At 41.9% G+C, this 15,867-nt stretch overlaps 1 protein-coding gene across 6 annotated transcripts in view; it reads left to right on the top strand.

The window, feature by feature from the left end:
* unc80 (unc-80 homolog (C. elegans)) overlaps nucleotides 1-15,867 on the top strand; it is a 262,012-nt gene that overhangs the window by 26,991 nt on the left and 219,154 nt on the right. For all 6 annotated transcript variants that reach the window (XM_080198381.1, XM_080198378.1, XM_080198379.1 and 3 more), the window contains exons 6-7: nucleotides 3,495-3,559; nucleotides 9,241-9,371. In XM_080198381.1, the coding sequence (XP_080054507.1) occupies nucleotides 3,495-3,559; nucleotides 9,241-9,371 (196 nt within the window). The remainder of the gene's footprint in view (nucleotides 1-3,494; nucleotides 3,560-9,240; nucleotides 9,372-15,867) is intronic.

Below are 15,867 nucleotides of genomic sequence, written 5' to 3'. Positions count from 1 at the left end.
CAGGCACTAGCGAGCTGAAAATGTGAAACTTAAGGGCAAGGGTTCAATTGATGACAACTGTCTGAACAGAAGGACAAAAATTCTGGAAATGCTCAGAAAATCTCAATTAATTAGCGTTTTTTATTAAGATTAAAGGCAAAAATGGATGGAGGGAAGGAAATCCAAAGCTGCGAACACAAGGCAATAAGCAAGTGATGGGAAGCCAAAACCTGACCTCTGCTTGCTGAAAAAGTAGCACTGATGCTTCCTGAGAGGCCTGAAAGGAGGGAGCTTCAAGTTCTAGTTCACCAACTTCACCTTACTATCACAGGCAGAGACAAACGGCCGGATAGATGGGCTTTCGATTCTAGAATCATAGAATGGTTAGGGCAAAGAGGGAAACCATTTAATCTGTAATACCTGTGCTTGTCCTCTGCGAGAACAGCACACCTAATACCACCTAGTTTGCTGCCTTATATCCGGAGACCTGCACATTTTTCCTTTTCAGATGATGATCCAATTCTCTTTTGAAAGCCTCAACTGAACCTATAACACGTAAATAATCGATAAACGAATGAGAATTTAATTAACTCAATCTGACGACACATGATCTACGCACTTAATACAAAATGCAAAGTGCAATAAACCTTTGTATTCTGAAATTAAGGAGATCTTCACTGGAATTATTTGTATTCTGAAATTATTATATTTTGTCCTATTGTTTTCGTTTTTTATGGTTGTCTACAACTACAGGATGAATTAAAGTTTTATTTTATTTGTTTTGTCATGGTAATGTGGTATCTGCTACCTTGATGACTTTAATATCTTTCTAAATGTTTTTCCTTGTGGTGCAATTGATTCTTTTGCCAATTACCTTAAATGTGAGCCTTAATTCTTGATCCTTCCACTATTGAGAACAGTTTCTCTCTATCTACTCTGTCCAGATCCCTCATAATTTTGAATATCTCTATTGAATCTCCTCTCAACCTTTCCTGCAAGGAAGGCAGCCCCAGCTTCTCCAATCTAGTTAGGTGACAGAAGTTCCTCATCATGCCTTGCCAGACCCAGGAGGAGGTTCACGAGGAGGTCCTCTTCCTTCCCTGCCCCCCACCCTCCGCACCAGGTGACCAATCCTCAGGGAGCTTGTAGTCAATGAGTACTACAGGGAGGTCAATCAGTGACTCTTATATAAGTCACCAACAAAAGGTGTCCCTCATACAAGTCATGCGGTTATTAGTCTTGAAGTTTTCAGAGAGATTTTGTGGAGGGAGCAGCTTGCAGACCTCTATCTTTAAACAATCACCAGCCAGAACTCAAAAGCTGTTTTTTTTCTGCTACGTATGTAGCTCCTCCCATTAACCACATTATCACATGACTCTGTCAATCTAAACCCATCTTCCATTCCTTAATCAAAAACCTCAAGGGACCTTTTCATTCTGTAAACCAAAGGCCAATTGCTCTCTGTTAAAGGAATATTACATGGATAAAATGAGTAATTATCTACTTTCCCAGCATCTGAGTGGCATTCCCTCCAAACATACCAATTACCTCTAGAAAATAATTGAACTTTAAAACAGACCCCTTAATCAAAAAAAAATCCATAGCAATAGCACACAATCATCATAATGTCCAACGATGTTGTAATGTGGGCATCCTTTCAGTTCCGGGGTGAATGTAACACAGAAACAATCAGAGGATCACCAGAGTTCAAAATCCTGAAAGAAATCGAGGATTTCCTAACAAGTACATACAGTTGCAAAATAGGTGGAATGGACTCCACATCCTAGGTGGCCAAACGCCAACCAGACAAAAGCTGGTGGATGCAAATACGCAGCTTGGAGAGAGTGGAAATTCAAAAAGTGGAGGAAACTGAAAAGTCAAGGTGATGGCATTTCATTTTATAAAGGTGATAAGATCTCAAATTTGGCCCTGGACCAAATCAGGTACAAATAAAATCATGTTGCCTCATAAACAGTCTATACCTATATCCCACATTGTCCACCGTACAAGGGACTGTCAAAACTTGTCAGAGATGCGAGGATCCAAACAAAACGCTTGCTCAGATTTTTGGTTACTGTCTGTTATTAAGAATGCAAGGATTAAATGCCATAACAAGATATTGGCACAACTACACCAGTATGTCACTAAGTTTGGTTGGACATCATACCAGGAGCCAAGGCTCATCGCTGCAGACAGCTCCTTCTGAAAACCTGATATTGATGTGAAAGTTGCGATGGTTGCTGTCACAGTGCAGGACAAAGATGACAACAAGGCACTTGAGATGATGTGGGAAGAAAAAAGGTGGAAGCATGTATACCTTGGATCTGAGATGCCCCCCAGCCCCCCTTCTGTGGCAATGCTAAATGTTTCAGAAACGTGGATGAGCCTCATAAAGACTCAGTGAGACACTCACATTAGTGTTTTCAAATAGAAAAATGCTTCATCATTTAATTAGTGATATGAAAAAAGCCATAAAACGAAATAGCTCAGTTGGGAGAGCAGTAGACTGAAGATCTAAAGGTTCCTGGTTCAATCCTGGGTTTCGGCTCAGGATCACTGTAGTGCAGGTCAGGTTCAATGTGAAGCAGTTCAGAATCTGTCTTTCTTCACTATCTGCTGGTTCAGTGATGCTGGCCAGTTTCACTCTGCTTCACAATGATGTTGGCCAGCTCCAGTGATCGTGACCTGTTCCACAGTGATGGTGACTGGCTCCTCTCGTGGCTACTAACTTGCTTCACAGTGATCCTGACCCCCTTCACGGTGATCCTGACCCCCTTCACAGTGATTGCGGTTTGCTTCCCAGTGATCTGGATCTGCGTCACTTTGATCTCTGATTCACTCCACTCCCCACCTGCTTCACTCAGATGCAATTTTCCAAAAATGAAACAGTTGGTGATGCCATTGCCAAAGCGTGTCAGTTGTTCCCAGAACTAAACGTTGTGGAGGATAAAGAGGGATCCGTACTAGATTGACTTTATGATGAGCAATGGTTATGTCATAGTACATGGTGTTGCAGCCAAACCTCAGTTCAAAATTGGTGAACAATTGGCACAAGTGTGAACTTACATTATAGCAGAAATAGAACACTAGATCACATCACAAAAATGTTGAAAGTGACTGAAATATTACAGATATGTTCACCAGTAGACTTTCTGTTGGCTATTGTTGCAGCTGGTTACTTAGCATCATTGGCCTTTTATGTTAAATAACTGTCTGTATATTTGAAAATGGGGTGCAGGAAACTCTTCTATTTAAATGACTATTTAAATAAAGGACCTAACTGTATGAGGTGACTGTTCCTACAATGCTGGTCTCCATACACAAATGGCTAAAATTGCCAGAGTTCCAGCTGAATAGAATTGCTGCTCGGTTTCCGCTATGAGCTGCACAGCTTGTGTGGTTCAAATAGGTTCAAACTGTTCCACTATTCAATTATCACTGTTCAATTATCACCGTTCAACCATCAGGCAATCTGAATTCTTGTTTGCTGGTAAATCATGACTTTTTCTTTCTAGCTAAGAGAACTTCACCCTTAAACAACAGAGGAACACCTTGTGATTCTGATAAAGCTGGAACAACAGTGAGTGTTCAGTTATTTAGCTATTTTTTGTTTACTGCTGTCTTTATATCATTTAGGACAAAATTACAACATTCAGCCCAATATTTTGTTGTGCAGCCCCTTTGGCGTTGATGCATCCACTTTGGAAAGGTTTACCATTCTCAATTTTTCAAGGTGCATTTCTTTGACTAGGCTTTTTGAACATGGATAATGTATACAGGGAAATAAGTTTTAAGTTTAGATTTATTTATTGGTGTCATAAGTCAGCTTACATTAACACTGCAATTAAGTTACTGAAAATTCACACGCTGGCACTTGTTCAGGTACACTGAACCAGCATGTTTTTCGGAATGTGGCAGGAAACCGGAGCACCTGAGGAAACCCCATGCAGACACGAGGTGAACATGCAGTCTCTGCACGTATGGTGTCCCAAGCAGGGAACAGAACCCAAGTTCAAGGCACTGTGAGGCAGCGGTGCCAATGACTGTAGATTAAGTAGGCTTAAAGCACAATCACAATATAAATAACTCAAAATAAATATTAGAAGTAAATTTCTTCAGGACTTTCCACTTCACTGCTGTCACTTTGATGCATGTTTAATGGAAAATCTGTCACAGTGTTGGAGGGAAAATTTCTACAAAATTCAGCCCCATTAGTATTTCCATTTGTCTGGTGTCAACAGTGACAATACTGTACAAAGGTTGTTTAGACATTTCAAAAGGTTATAAAGGCTTCATAGATGATGTTTCAGTTCGAATAGAGGAAGTCATAAAATGTTCAAAGCACAGATGGAAGCCCCGTCTTGTGCATGTCAGTTCTTTGCAAGAGGAACTCACCCAGTCAGACTCATCCACCTTTCTCCCCTCATCGCTCAGTACAATTATCCAATTCTATTTTGAAGGCTTTGACTGAATCTGCCTCCGTAGAAATCATTAAAAGGTTATAGCACAGAAAGTGGCTATTTAGCGCATTGTGACTTCACTGGCTGAAAACATTAGCTGCCTGTTTTAATACCACCTTCCAGTACCCAATCCATAGTCTTGCAAGTTACAGAACTTCAGGTGCGGATTCAAGGACTCTGTTACTTGATTGGAGGGTTTCTGCTTCAACCATCAACCCGGGCAGACACCTATAACCTTCTGGATGAAAGAGCTTTGCCTAATATCCCCTCTAATCTTAAATCATCTTAGACCTGTGTCCTCTTTGCTGGTGCAAACAAGTCTCTGTCTAAACTATCTAGGCTCCTCATTATTTGGTGCATTTTAATCAAGTCACCCCTCAGCCTTCTCTGTTGAAAGGAAAACTGCCCTCGCCTACACAATATTTTCTCATAGCTCTGGCCATTTTCAAGCTCTGGCAATATTCTTGTAAATCTTCTCTCTCTGGAACATTTATGTCCTTCCTGTAATGTGGTGACCAGAACTGTACACGAAACTCCAGTTGTGGTCTTACTAGGGTTTCATACAGTTCCAGCATTACATCCCTGCTATTGTACTCCATGGTTTGTGTAATAAAGGAAAACATTCCATATGCCTTCTTTACCACCTTATCTATCTGTCCTGCCACCTTCAAGGATCTGTGGATATGCATTCACTTCATCAAATCCTCTTAATATCCTCCCATTCATTGAGTATTCCCCCATGCTTTGTTTGCCCTCCCAAAATGCAAATCTTCACCCTTCTCCAGATTGAATGCCATCTGCCACTTTGCCACCACTCAACCAAACCATTGATATTATTCTTAAATCCACAGCTTTCCTCTTCACTTTCAATTACATGGCCAATTTTTATTTTGTGTAAATTGCAAATTTCACAATAATGTCTTCCATATTTAAATCCAGATCATTAATATATATAACAAACAGCAAGGATCCCAACACTGAGCCCTGTAGAATGCCACTGAAAACTACCGTCCATTTTCTAAAATATCTGTTGACCATTATACTTTGTTTCCTGTCAATTTGAGCCAATTTTGAATCTAACCCGCCCATGGGCTTTTACCTTTTTGACCAGTCTGCCAAGTGATCAAATGCGTTAGACCACATTCACTGCACTATCCTCATCAATCCTCCTTGTTTAGCAGTACCACTCTTTTCCCTCCAGTCCAAAAAATAATCATTCATTCATCTGTTTTTTTGCCACTCACACTGTGTATCTATGTTATGACTGTCACTTCTATTCCATATGTTCTAACTACTTCTAGTTACACTGCTACACAAATATCAAACATGCCTACCACTCTATCGCTGCCCACACTTTGGCAAATCAGACCACAAGATTGTGCTCCTGCTGCCGGCTTACAAACACAACCTGAAATGGGAGAATCCATCGAAGAGAGTCATGCAATGTTGGTCTGAGGAATTAGATAATCTCCTAAGGGACTGCTCGGAGTCAGTGGACTGCTCAGTATTTAAAAACTCTGCAACCAGCCTGAAAAAGTTCACAATTACAGTAACTGACTTCATTAGTAAGTGTGTAGAAGACCATATGCCAAAGAAACAAATCTGTGTGTTCCCCAATCGGAAACCATGGATGAACAGAGATATCCGCTGCTTGCTGAAATCCAGGTCTGAGGCGTTCAAGTAAGGCGGCCCTTGGTTCTACTTTCTCAGGAGACTAAGGAAATTTGGCATGCGAGCTTTGACTCTCACCAATGCCGGCATCTCTACATCATGACTACCAGCTCACCAATTTTTACAGATGCATCATAGAAAACATTCTTTCTGGTTGTATCACAGCTTGGTATGGGCTCCTGCTCTGCCCAAGACCGCAAGGAACTACAGAAGATCATAAATGTAGCCCAATCCATCACGCAAACCAGCCTCCCATCCATTGATTCTGTCTACACTTCCCACTGCCTCGGCAAAGCAGCCAGCATAATTAAGGACCCTACACACCCCGGACATTCTCTCTTCCACCTCCTTCCATCGGGAAAAAGACACAAAAGCCTGCGGTCTTGTACCAACCAACTCAAGAACAGCTTCTTCCCTGCTGCCGTCAGAGTTTTGAATGGACCTATCTTGCATTAAGTTGATCTTTCTCTACACCCTAGCTATGACTGTAACACTACATTCTACACTCTCTTGTTTCCTTCTCTATGAGCAACATTCTTTGTATAGCATTCAAGAAACAATACTTTTCGTTTATGACAATATACCTGACAATAATAGAACATAGAACATTACAGCGCAGAACAGGCCCTTCGGCCCACAATGTTGCACCGACCAGTTAAAAAACAATGACCCACTAACCTAAACCTATCCCTTTTCGTCCATAAACCTATCCATGGATCTCTTAAACGCCCCCAAGCTAGGCGCATTTACAACTGCAGCAGGCAGGGCATTCCAATCCCTCACCACCCTCTGGGTAAAGAACCTACCCCTGACATCCGTCCTATAACTACCCCCCCTTAATTTAAAGCCATGCCCCCTCGTGCTGGCTTTCTCCATCCGAGGAAAAAGGCTATCACTGTCCACCCTATCTAAACCTCTAATCATCTTATATGTTTCAATAAGATCCCCTCTTAGCCGCCTTCTTTCTAGCGAAAACAACCCCAAATCCCTCAGTCTCTCCTCATAGGACCTCCCCTCCATACCAGGCAACATCCTGGTAAACCTCCTCTGCACCCTCTCCAAAGCCTCCACATCCTTCCTGTAATGTGGGGACCAGAACTGCACACAGTACTCCAAGTGCGGCCGCACCAGAGTTGTGTACAGTTGCAACATGACGCTGCGACTCCTAAATTCAATCCCCCTACCAATAAACGCCAAGACACCGTATGCCTTCTTAACAACCTTATCTACTTGATTCCCAACTTTCAGGGATCTATGTACACATACACCTAGATCCCTCTGTTCATCCACACTATTCAAAGTCCTCCCGTTAGCCCTATACTCGACACATCTGTTATTCCTACCAAAGTGAATTACCTCACACTTCTCCGCATTAAACTCCGTCCGCCACCTCTCGGCCCAGCTCTGCAACCTGTCTAAGTCTCCCTGCAAACTGTGACACCCTTCCTCACAATCTACCACACCACCGACTTTGGTGTCGTCAGCAAATTTACTAATCCACCCAACTATACCTTCATCCAGATCATTAATAAAAATTACAAACAGCAGTGGCCCCAAAACAGATCCCTGAGGCACACCACTCGTAACCGAACTCCATGACGAATATTTGCCATCAACCACCACCCTCTGTCTCCTATCTGCTAGCCAATTCCTGATCCAATTTCCTAGAATACCCTCAATCCCATACATCTGCATTTTCTGCAGAAGCCTACCATGGTGAACCTTATCAAACGCCTTACTAAAATCCATATATACCATGCCAACTGCCTTACCCCCATCCACCTCTTTGGTCACTTTCTCAAAAAACTCAATAAGGTTAGTAAGGCACGACCTACCCGCTACAAAACCATGCTGACTATCTCCAATCAATTCATTACTCTCCAAATAACTATAAATCCTATCCCTAATAATTTTTTCTAAAACCTTGCCCACAACAGAAGTAAGATAAATAAAATAATATATCAGATCAAAACTATGAGGGCAAGCCTGTTGGGTGGCACATCACCAAATGCCTTGTGGAAGTCCATGTGCCTTACCTTCATCAACACCCTCTATCACTTCGTCAAAAAAACTCAACATACGCATGATTTTCCCTTAATAGGTTTGTGCTGAATTTCCTTTCTTCATCCACTTTTGTCTAAGTGACTATTAATTATGTCCCAGATTTTCATTTCTAAATGCTTTTCCAGCACCAAGGTTAAGCTGAGAGTGCACCATGTTCTTGGGGTTACACTGCACAGGATTCCGAGAGGAAGATCGAACTGCAGTGGCCAGTCCTGCTGCTTTACAGTTTCAATTCCAGCCTCAAGTGACTGTTGATGGAAAGGTTGCAGGTTCTTCTCTGGCCTGTGTGGATTTTCTTCAGGTGGTTTCCTCCCACGATTCAAAAATGCACAAATTTATGGGGATGGGGGTGGGTGGGGGTTGGGGTGAGGGGGTGGGGGGGGGCTTGGTGAGCCTGGGTAAGATGCCTTTTCAGAGAGTTAGTGCAGACCTGATGGGCCAAATGGCCTCCTTCTGCACTGTCGGGTTTACGTGGTTTTATGGAATCACTGACAGAATGCATTCATTACAGGAAGTAGATCCACAAACATTTATTTGTGGAAGGGAATGGCAAAAACATTCCTGCAACTCTGTACGTTCTCAATACCAGAACTCAGTTCAGCTTTAAAACTGCAAATTGCCTATTATGAACAATTTATTGGAGCTCTGGTCCCTGTGATGTCTTTCAATAGTTTGCATAAAAAATAAATAACTTACGTTCCACTTTTCCCAGCAAATTGGCTGGGTGTTATAAATGCAAATTATTAATTCTTGTTTATTTCACATCTTCACACGTTTACCCCTCTGGGGAGTGGTCAGGAAATGTTGGAAGCATTAGTTGGCTGATGATTAACTTGGTTAAACCACATCATGAACTTTTCTTCCATGCCTGGCAATCCCCAGTGTGAGACGTGAACTCAGGGCTTCTAGCTTAGAGACAGCGGCATTATCTACTGAACCATAAAGACACCCTTACGGTTATTGTGATATATCTTGAAAATAAAAATGCCAGATAATCTTTGAATTGGGTACGAACGTGCCAGCATAATTATACAAAAGTTAATTGATTTACTTGAATGATTCAAAGGGTTTTCAGGTGGTTTGTGAAACTGTTCAGCTGGACTCGGTATCTCCAGAGATCAGAATGCAGAGCTGCCATCAACGAAATTCATTTGATGCAACAGGTGCCTCCCAGGATAAAGGAAGCACCAACTCCAGGTATTGCCACTTTTCAATTTAATAAATAATTGCATTGTCTTGTGAAAATTAGTCGATATTTCATGGTTTACCTGACAGAATAAATAGTAAAAGTTTGTTACTCAGAGTTGAAACAGCTATTACTGCACTTATTTTTTGTTTTGCTAACCCATGTCCTTCATTAGCTCAGAATGTAATCTTCCCAACCAGGCTGAAGTGGGTTTGAAGTCAAGACTGGGAGTAATCAGGACATGAGGATGCTGGATCAATGGGACGATGATGCATTTGCCTTTTTGAGTAAAGTACAGGAGGGGCAAAATGCCCGACCATGGCATGTAGTAAATACTTACTGATGAAGAGTCTATCGAGGGGGCTGGAGACTTGAGCATATTGGTATACAGTTAGCTTGGCCATTAGTCATGAGATTGAGCTGGACCATCTCAAGCACAACAAAGATTCCAATATTTCTACCCTATAATTCAGGATCAGCCTGGTGTCTCATTAAGCAGCCTGGAGGCTTGTTGAATATTAAGGGGGTGATTCTCCCAGAAAAATTCTAAGTGCTGAACTGGTGGGAAAAGTAGTGTAATTCATGACTGTTGAGCCTAATTCTCCGACCGTGACCCGCAAATTTTCTGGTGGATTCGGTCAGGAGAATGGTGTGTTGGCCATTTTGCGGGATTTGCGCACGCTCGGGGAACGTGTGCGCGTTTCCCGGAGCCGGAGAACAGTTGCAGTCGAGACCGTGCTGGAAACCGATGGGAAGAGAGGTAAGTTATTTGACTCTTTTTTAAAATGTATTTTAAATTTGTTTTTAATGTGATTATCAGGCCCAGCATGGAACTTACTGGGCCCTATAGCATCTCCCACCCTGCCCGGAGTGCTTCATTCCAGCAGGGTTTAGAGTAGCCCACCCTGAACTGACTGCCTCCCATTTGCTGGCCAGCCCAGGACCCTCGCACTGCCGCCCCACAACTCCCCCCCCCCCCATGCCCCGATCACAACCTGCACAAGCATTTCCGGGCCAGCCTCAATGCCCCTCCTGTTCTAGAGCACCAAAATTTTCAGCCACTCCCCACAGCAGTGACGATTCTCCCCACCCCGCAGCAGACCGCCTGCCCCTGATTGCTGACCTCCCCCCAGCTCCGACTGATCCCCATGCAGAGTGGCAGTGGTACCCACCACCCCTCTGGATCACTTCCTAGGCCCTGCCCCCATGGCACTGCCTCATTCCCGGTGAGGAATGCCAATGTGCCTCCTGGGCATGAGCACTTTGCCCGTTGGGCAGTGCCAAGGGACACAGGCTGGCACTGTTAGAGGGTCAATGCCCAGGGGGCACCAACCCCCGCTGCCTGACCCCCCTGGGGGTCCCAGATTGCCCCACTTCATTCCAACGGGGTTTCCCGTTGGTTCCCCAAAGTGGACAGCTATTCTAAACCCTGCCAGAATGAAATACTCCTGGCAGGTTCGGAGATGCTATCGGACCCAGAGAATTCAGTCCAGGGCCCGATTATGATATTTAAATTACATTACAAATAGATTAAAGTCACTTCCTGATCTTCCTGCCAGTTTCCAGCGTAGTCTCGATCTCGACTGCTCTCTGGTGGTGGGAGATGTGCATGCAACTGGAAAGCACGTGCGAGTCCTGCAAATCGGCACATGCACCCGTCTCCCAACTCGACCCACCAAATAATTAGTGGGTTGGAATGGGAGAGTTACCCCCTAAGTATTTATTGAAAGCACACAACTATATGCATCTCCCCTACTTCATGCTGGCTCCTGCTACTCTACTATTGGACGACAGGTCTATCATCATATGATTGTCTACATCATCATATGGATGGCACTGTTCTCCAGTGCCACATTAACTCTTGCTAGACTGAGCACCCTTACAGTATATCTTCCCCAAGTCTATATTCAAACTTATTTACAGTACTATCTGTCTTTACATGCTACCCTCTCACTGCTTAGAAACATTTCCTTACGAGGCCTAATTCCTCTGTGCTATCCCTCAAGTTTACATTCTGTAATTTTATTTCTGCTAACTGTTTCTGAGGGGGCAATTTTTCTTCAAAGAATATTGCAGAGGGCAGGAAGAATGGTGTGGATGCTGCCAGACCCAAGGGCAACTTCTTCCACTGTATTGTTAGCGATTTAGTAAAGATGAATGTGAAGGGAAGGGTCCTGAGTTGCCTCACTAGCAACTTAGTTCTGAAAAGATCAGGGCACCTGAAAAAGTTAGAAGTAGAATTTAAGCCCTTTTGGAACCAACCTCCATGGACTTCCCCCATGGAATATCACCACATGCTATGTCCCTCAACCTCCTGGTGCTGTCCTATGGAACTCAGTGCCAGGGGACAGTGCCCAAGCATGACCCTTTCCCCTTGGTGAATTGCACTAACCCGTGCACTTTTGACATGTTCTGCTCGCCAGATGACATGCCGATACGAATGGACAATCTTAACAGGTCGGTGGAGGGAGATAATCAGGCGTAAAAGTCCGTTAATTATATTTAAATGTATTGGAATGTGGATCCCGATGTTCAGCTTCAGAAATCCTGTAGTCATTTCCTATCAGAATGGGAATCCGTGCCAGTGTTTTGCGACTCCCGTGGAGTTTCCCACTCGTGCTGCTGATCTCAACCTCCAAAAACAGGAGCGCAAAATCCCCCTCTGAGACTCTTCATGTTCCTTTATGAGAATTCCTATTTTCTCTTGCAACTGTTCAACTTTTTCTTGACAATCTAGCTTCTTGATTTTGATTTCAGCTGTTTCATTTTTCAACCATCAATGATCCTCAGTATGTTTGAGGCATCCAACGTCTTTCTTCTAGTTCTTTGATCTTCAGCATCGGAGAGATATTTTCTATCTTATTTCTTTCTCCATCTGTAGCAAAGATTTGTCGTTGTCCTTCACTTGGGTTTCACTATTGGCCAGGTCTCTCTCCGGCGAAAATGTAATTTGTTTCAGGTCTGTAATTGTGCTGCTCATGGTTACGTTATCTGCTTACAGCTTGGAAAATTCTATAGATTTTACTTTCGATGACACTTCTTCCATTTAACTGGTATGTGAGCTCTATGGTCTCTTTTTGTACCCCTTGGCTTTCTCCTGGATTAGTGAACATTGCTGAGGTTCTTCATTTTGTTCAGAACGACATTAAATTTATTTTGCTTCTCTTTGTAATTTTCTGAGGATCAAACCTTGACCTGAGAAATCCTAATAGCGTGTGAAGGTCCTTCAACATTGTTTCCTTTCCTTTGTGGAGCTCAATTGCTTCACCTTGAGTTTTCTTGTAATTCAGCGGTCTTTTCAGCATTGTTTTGGTGTCCTTCCATGTTGCTGCTAATTTCTTCACGCTGTTGAAGGGTGATGTATTTTTACATTTGATCTTGAAGGAAGATTTTCTATTCTATTCTATTTATATTTTCTTGGTGACCACTTGCCAACCAGCACTGTGCTTTAGTGCATTCTTTTATCACATGATAATTCCTACATCTTTTTTTCCTAAAGTAGTATTCAATTTTTTTTTTAACCCTTCAGGTTTTTCCAGGGGCACACTTTTATTCTTCAAAGAGTCTCTCGAGATAGCAATTTCCTTGAGTACATCTTTTGTCTGCTGCTGTGTCTGGCTGTTTCTGGCATCTCCCTCCTTCAATTTGCCAATAATTGGAATTCAGAGTTGTTATTTCCTCCTTGAGCTTTTCTGGAGCTGTGTACTGAGTCTCCATGATTCACATTTTTGCTTATTACATTCTTCTCAACATTCAACCGTTCTGTTTCTTTCAAAGCTTCCTCGTACCTTTGTGATGCCCTAGAAATGTGTTTCTTTGATTTCGAACAGTTTGATTCATTGAAGACTTTAGTTTAACGTGCATTTTCAGAGGTACATATTCTGCTTAAATCTTGTATTTCAAGTCTTCCAATTCACCTTAGACATAGACATTCTCCTCTGAAATAGTTTCACTTTCTTTTTGTAAATTCTATTTGATTTGGGATGCAGCAGATAAAGGGTGTTATTGACAGAAGATTAGCCTTGGCAAGATTATTACATACCCCAAACAAGTACCAAAATGTATTACCTTGGACTCCCTCTCATTTCTTGCTTAAACCCATTGTACTCCAGTAACTTAAAGATTTTCCTGTCCGAGTCACCTAATTTTTCATCAGTCCAAATTGGCCTGGTAATGTTGATTAATTTTTCCCTGCAGGTGCGTACAGCTTTAAATGCTGTTCCACTTTTATAAATGTGCAGCAGTAAGGTTTTTTTCATTGATGCAGGGTTTTGGCAGATTCCTACTTCAGTTGTGTTCCTGACTCCTTTGGGATTTGTATCTAGCAGCGATTTATTAAATCAACAGTTTGGTATCAGAGGCTTTTTAGTTATATAATAATCAATTGCCAGTTTTGGAAAAGGTTTTCAAACCTTCCACATCTTTTTTTCCTTTTAAATGAGTCTGGCTGCCACGTGGTACGGCATCGATTCTGAACCCAGGCTGGCTGTGGTGATTTCAGAAATAGGTTGCTCTGACTGCCCCTTAGTATCATGGGGTGCATAGGCTAGGGGGGGTGATGGGGATAGGGCCTGATTATTGTCAGTGCAGACACAATGGACCAAATGGCCTCCTTCTGCATGTAGGGTTTCTATGATATAAAGAATACTCTGTGCCATAAATGATAAAAGCATATACCTTCCTAACTGTCCTATTCACCTGCTTCGCCACCTTCAGGGATCTGTGAATAAGTGCCCCAAGATCCACCTTTTCCACTGAGCTTCCAAGTGTCCCGTCATTCCTTAAATAATCCCTTATCGTGTTATTCCTTCCAAAGAGCATCACCTCACACCCATCAGGGTTAAATACCATCTTCCACTGCTCTGTCCATCTGACCAACTCATCTATATCTTCCTGTAACTTACAACCTTCTTATTTAGACTGCAATTCCTTCATTTTTTCATGCTTTAAGATTCTGGGGTGTTTCTCCAGATTCTAAGATTATAGATTCGTTCTTCTGCTACCACCATGTTGTAAGGCAGTTTGTTCAGTGTCTCACTAAAAGGCTTGGAGCATTGTGTGTTGGAATAAAGTGTTTAGCAGTAACACAAAGCTTTATACGTTTCCAGATTACAGACCTGACTCAACATTATCCTCGTGTTGACTTCTGCTGGACTCTACTCAGTCCACTAACATGTGACTCCCTATCTCATTAATGTTCTCCAGTCCCACATTAATTCTTACTCTGCTGAACACCCCAATACTGCAGAATTTTTCCATATGGTTATGACTCCAAACTCCTGCGACCACATCTTCACCTCCAACTAATGGATGGTCTTCTTCCTCATTATGAATCATGTTATCTATTCAGCTGCTTCTTTTGCTTCCTCTTGCTCAACAAGCCAACTTCCCTTCAGACTCTCTCTTGCTCTAATGCTGATACGCTACTTGCTGTACATTTCTCCTGCTAACTTTGTGTGGGAACCTCATCAGTTGTAATTTAACTGTTTCTATTCAACTTCACATTAGGTTTTATTTCAATGTAATGTGAATTGTAGAACAATACTGGTTTAACTATTGATTGGAATGAGACAAAGAATGATTATTATTAAAACTAATAAGGATCCAATATTAATTTTAAATTATATTATGTGTAAGAGGGACATTGTTTAATATAACCATGATAGCTGAGCAATAATTAGATGAATGCAATAATAAATTAAATTAAAAGGTGCAACAACCAGAAACTGAAAGTGACTTTCTTGTCATGCAATCCTTTAGTTGCCATGGTTTCTGTGTTCTGTTTAGATAGTCTGATCTTTAAGTGTACAAAATCCCGTGGTAGCAGAGAGCTGGAATTTCATTGCAAATGCAGTAGCTCCCTAACAATAGAGTCAATTGTTATCTTGGCAACCATTACAAAAAAAATAAAATTTGAGCCAGGCAATTTACTTGTACAGTAATTAAGCGACTTTTGTAATGGTAAACTTAAGGTTTAAAACACCAGATACCTTAGATAGCAGAATTGTAATATAAATAATATAAAGATAGTGGAAACAAAATATAAAAATGCATTTTTGCCGCCAAATGGACAAAGTCAGCAATACCTAATACAGTTACAGCAGCATCAAAACATTACTTCTATGATTTGTTTTTCAGTTTAGAGTAACGATACAATGTAGCAATGATATCTAGGTTGGGCATTTATCTTTGACGAGTGAAGTACAAGAATCGAAAATATAGCTTTTATAATGACCAAAATAATGTAAATTTATTTTAGCTTCTGTGATAACCCCCATGATTTGCATGGGGAATCACTAAATGACCTCCCAGTTGAGCTCATTGAATATGAGCTCTCTGGGGTTTGGTAATTAGCCAATCAGGTGGAGCTCAAATATTAATCCCTGTATAAAGCAAGACCCTGAGTGGGTCCATCATCCTTTTCGTCCCCTACATATGTTGTTGAAAAAAACATCAGAAATTGGCATGGAAAGAACTGTAAGAGGTCACTTTTGTGAGGGTAAAACA

Source organism: Carcharhinus amblyrhynchos, chromosome 11, assembly GCF_965287045.1.
Source record: "Carcharhinus amblyrhynchos chromosome 11, sCarAmb.v2.hapA, whole genome shotgun sequence".
Classification (NCBI taxonomy): domain Eukaryota; kingdom Metazoa; phylum Chordata; class Chondrichthyes; order Carcharhiniformes; family Carcharhinidae; genus Carcharhinus; species Carcharhinus amblyrhynchos.
This window is presented reverse-complemented; position numbering and strand designations above follow the sequence as displayed.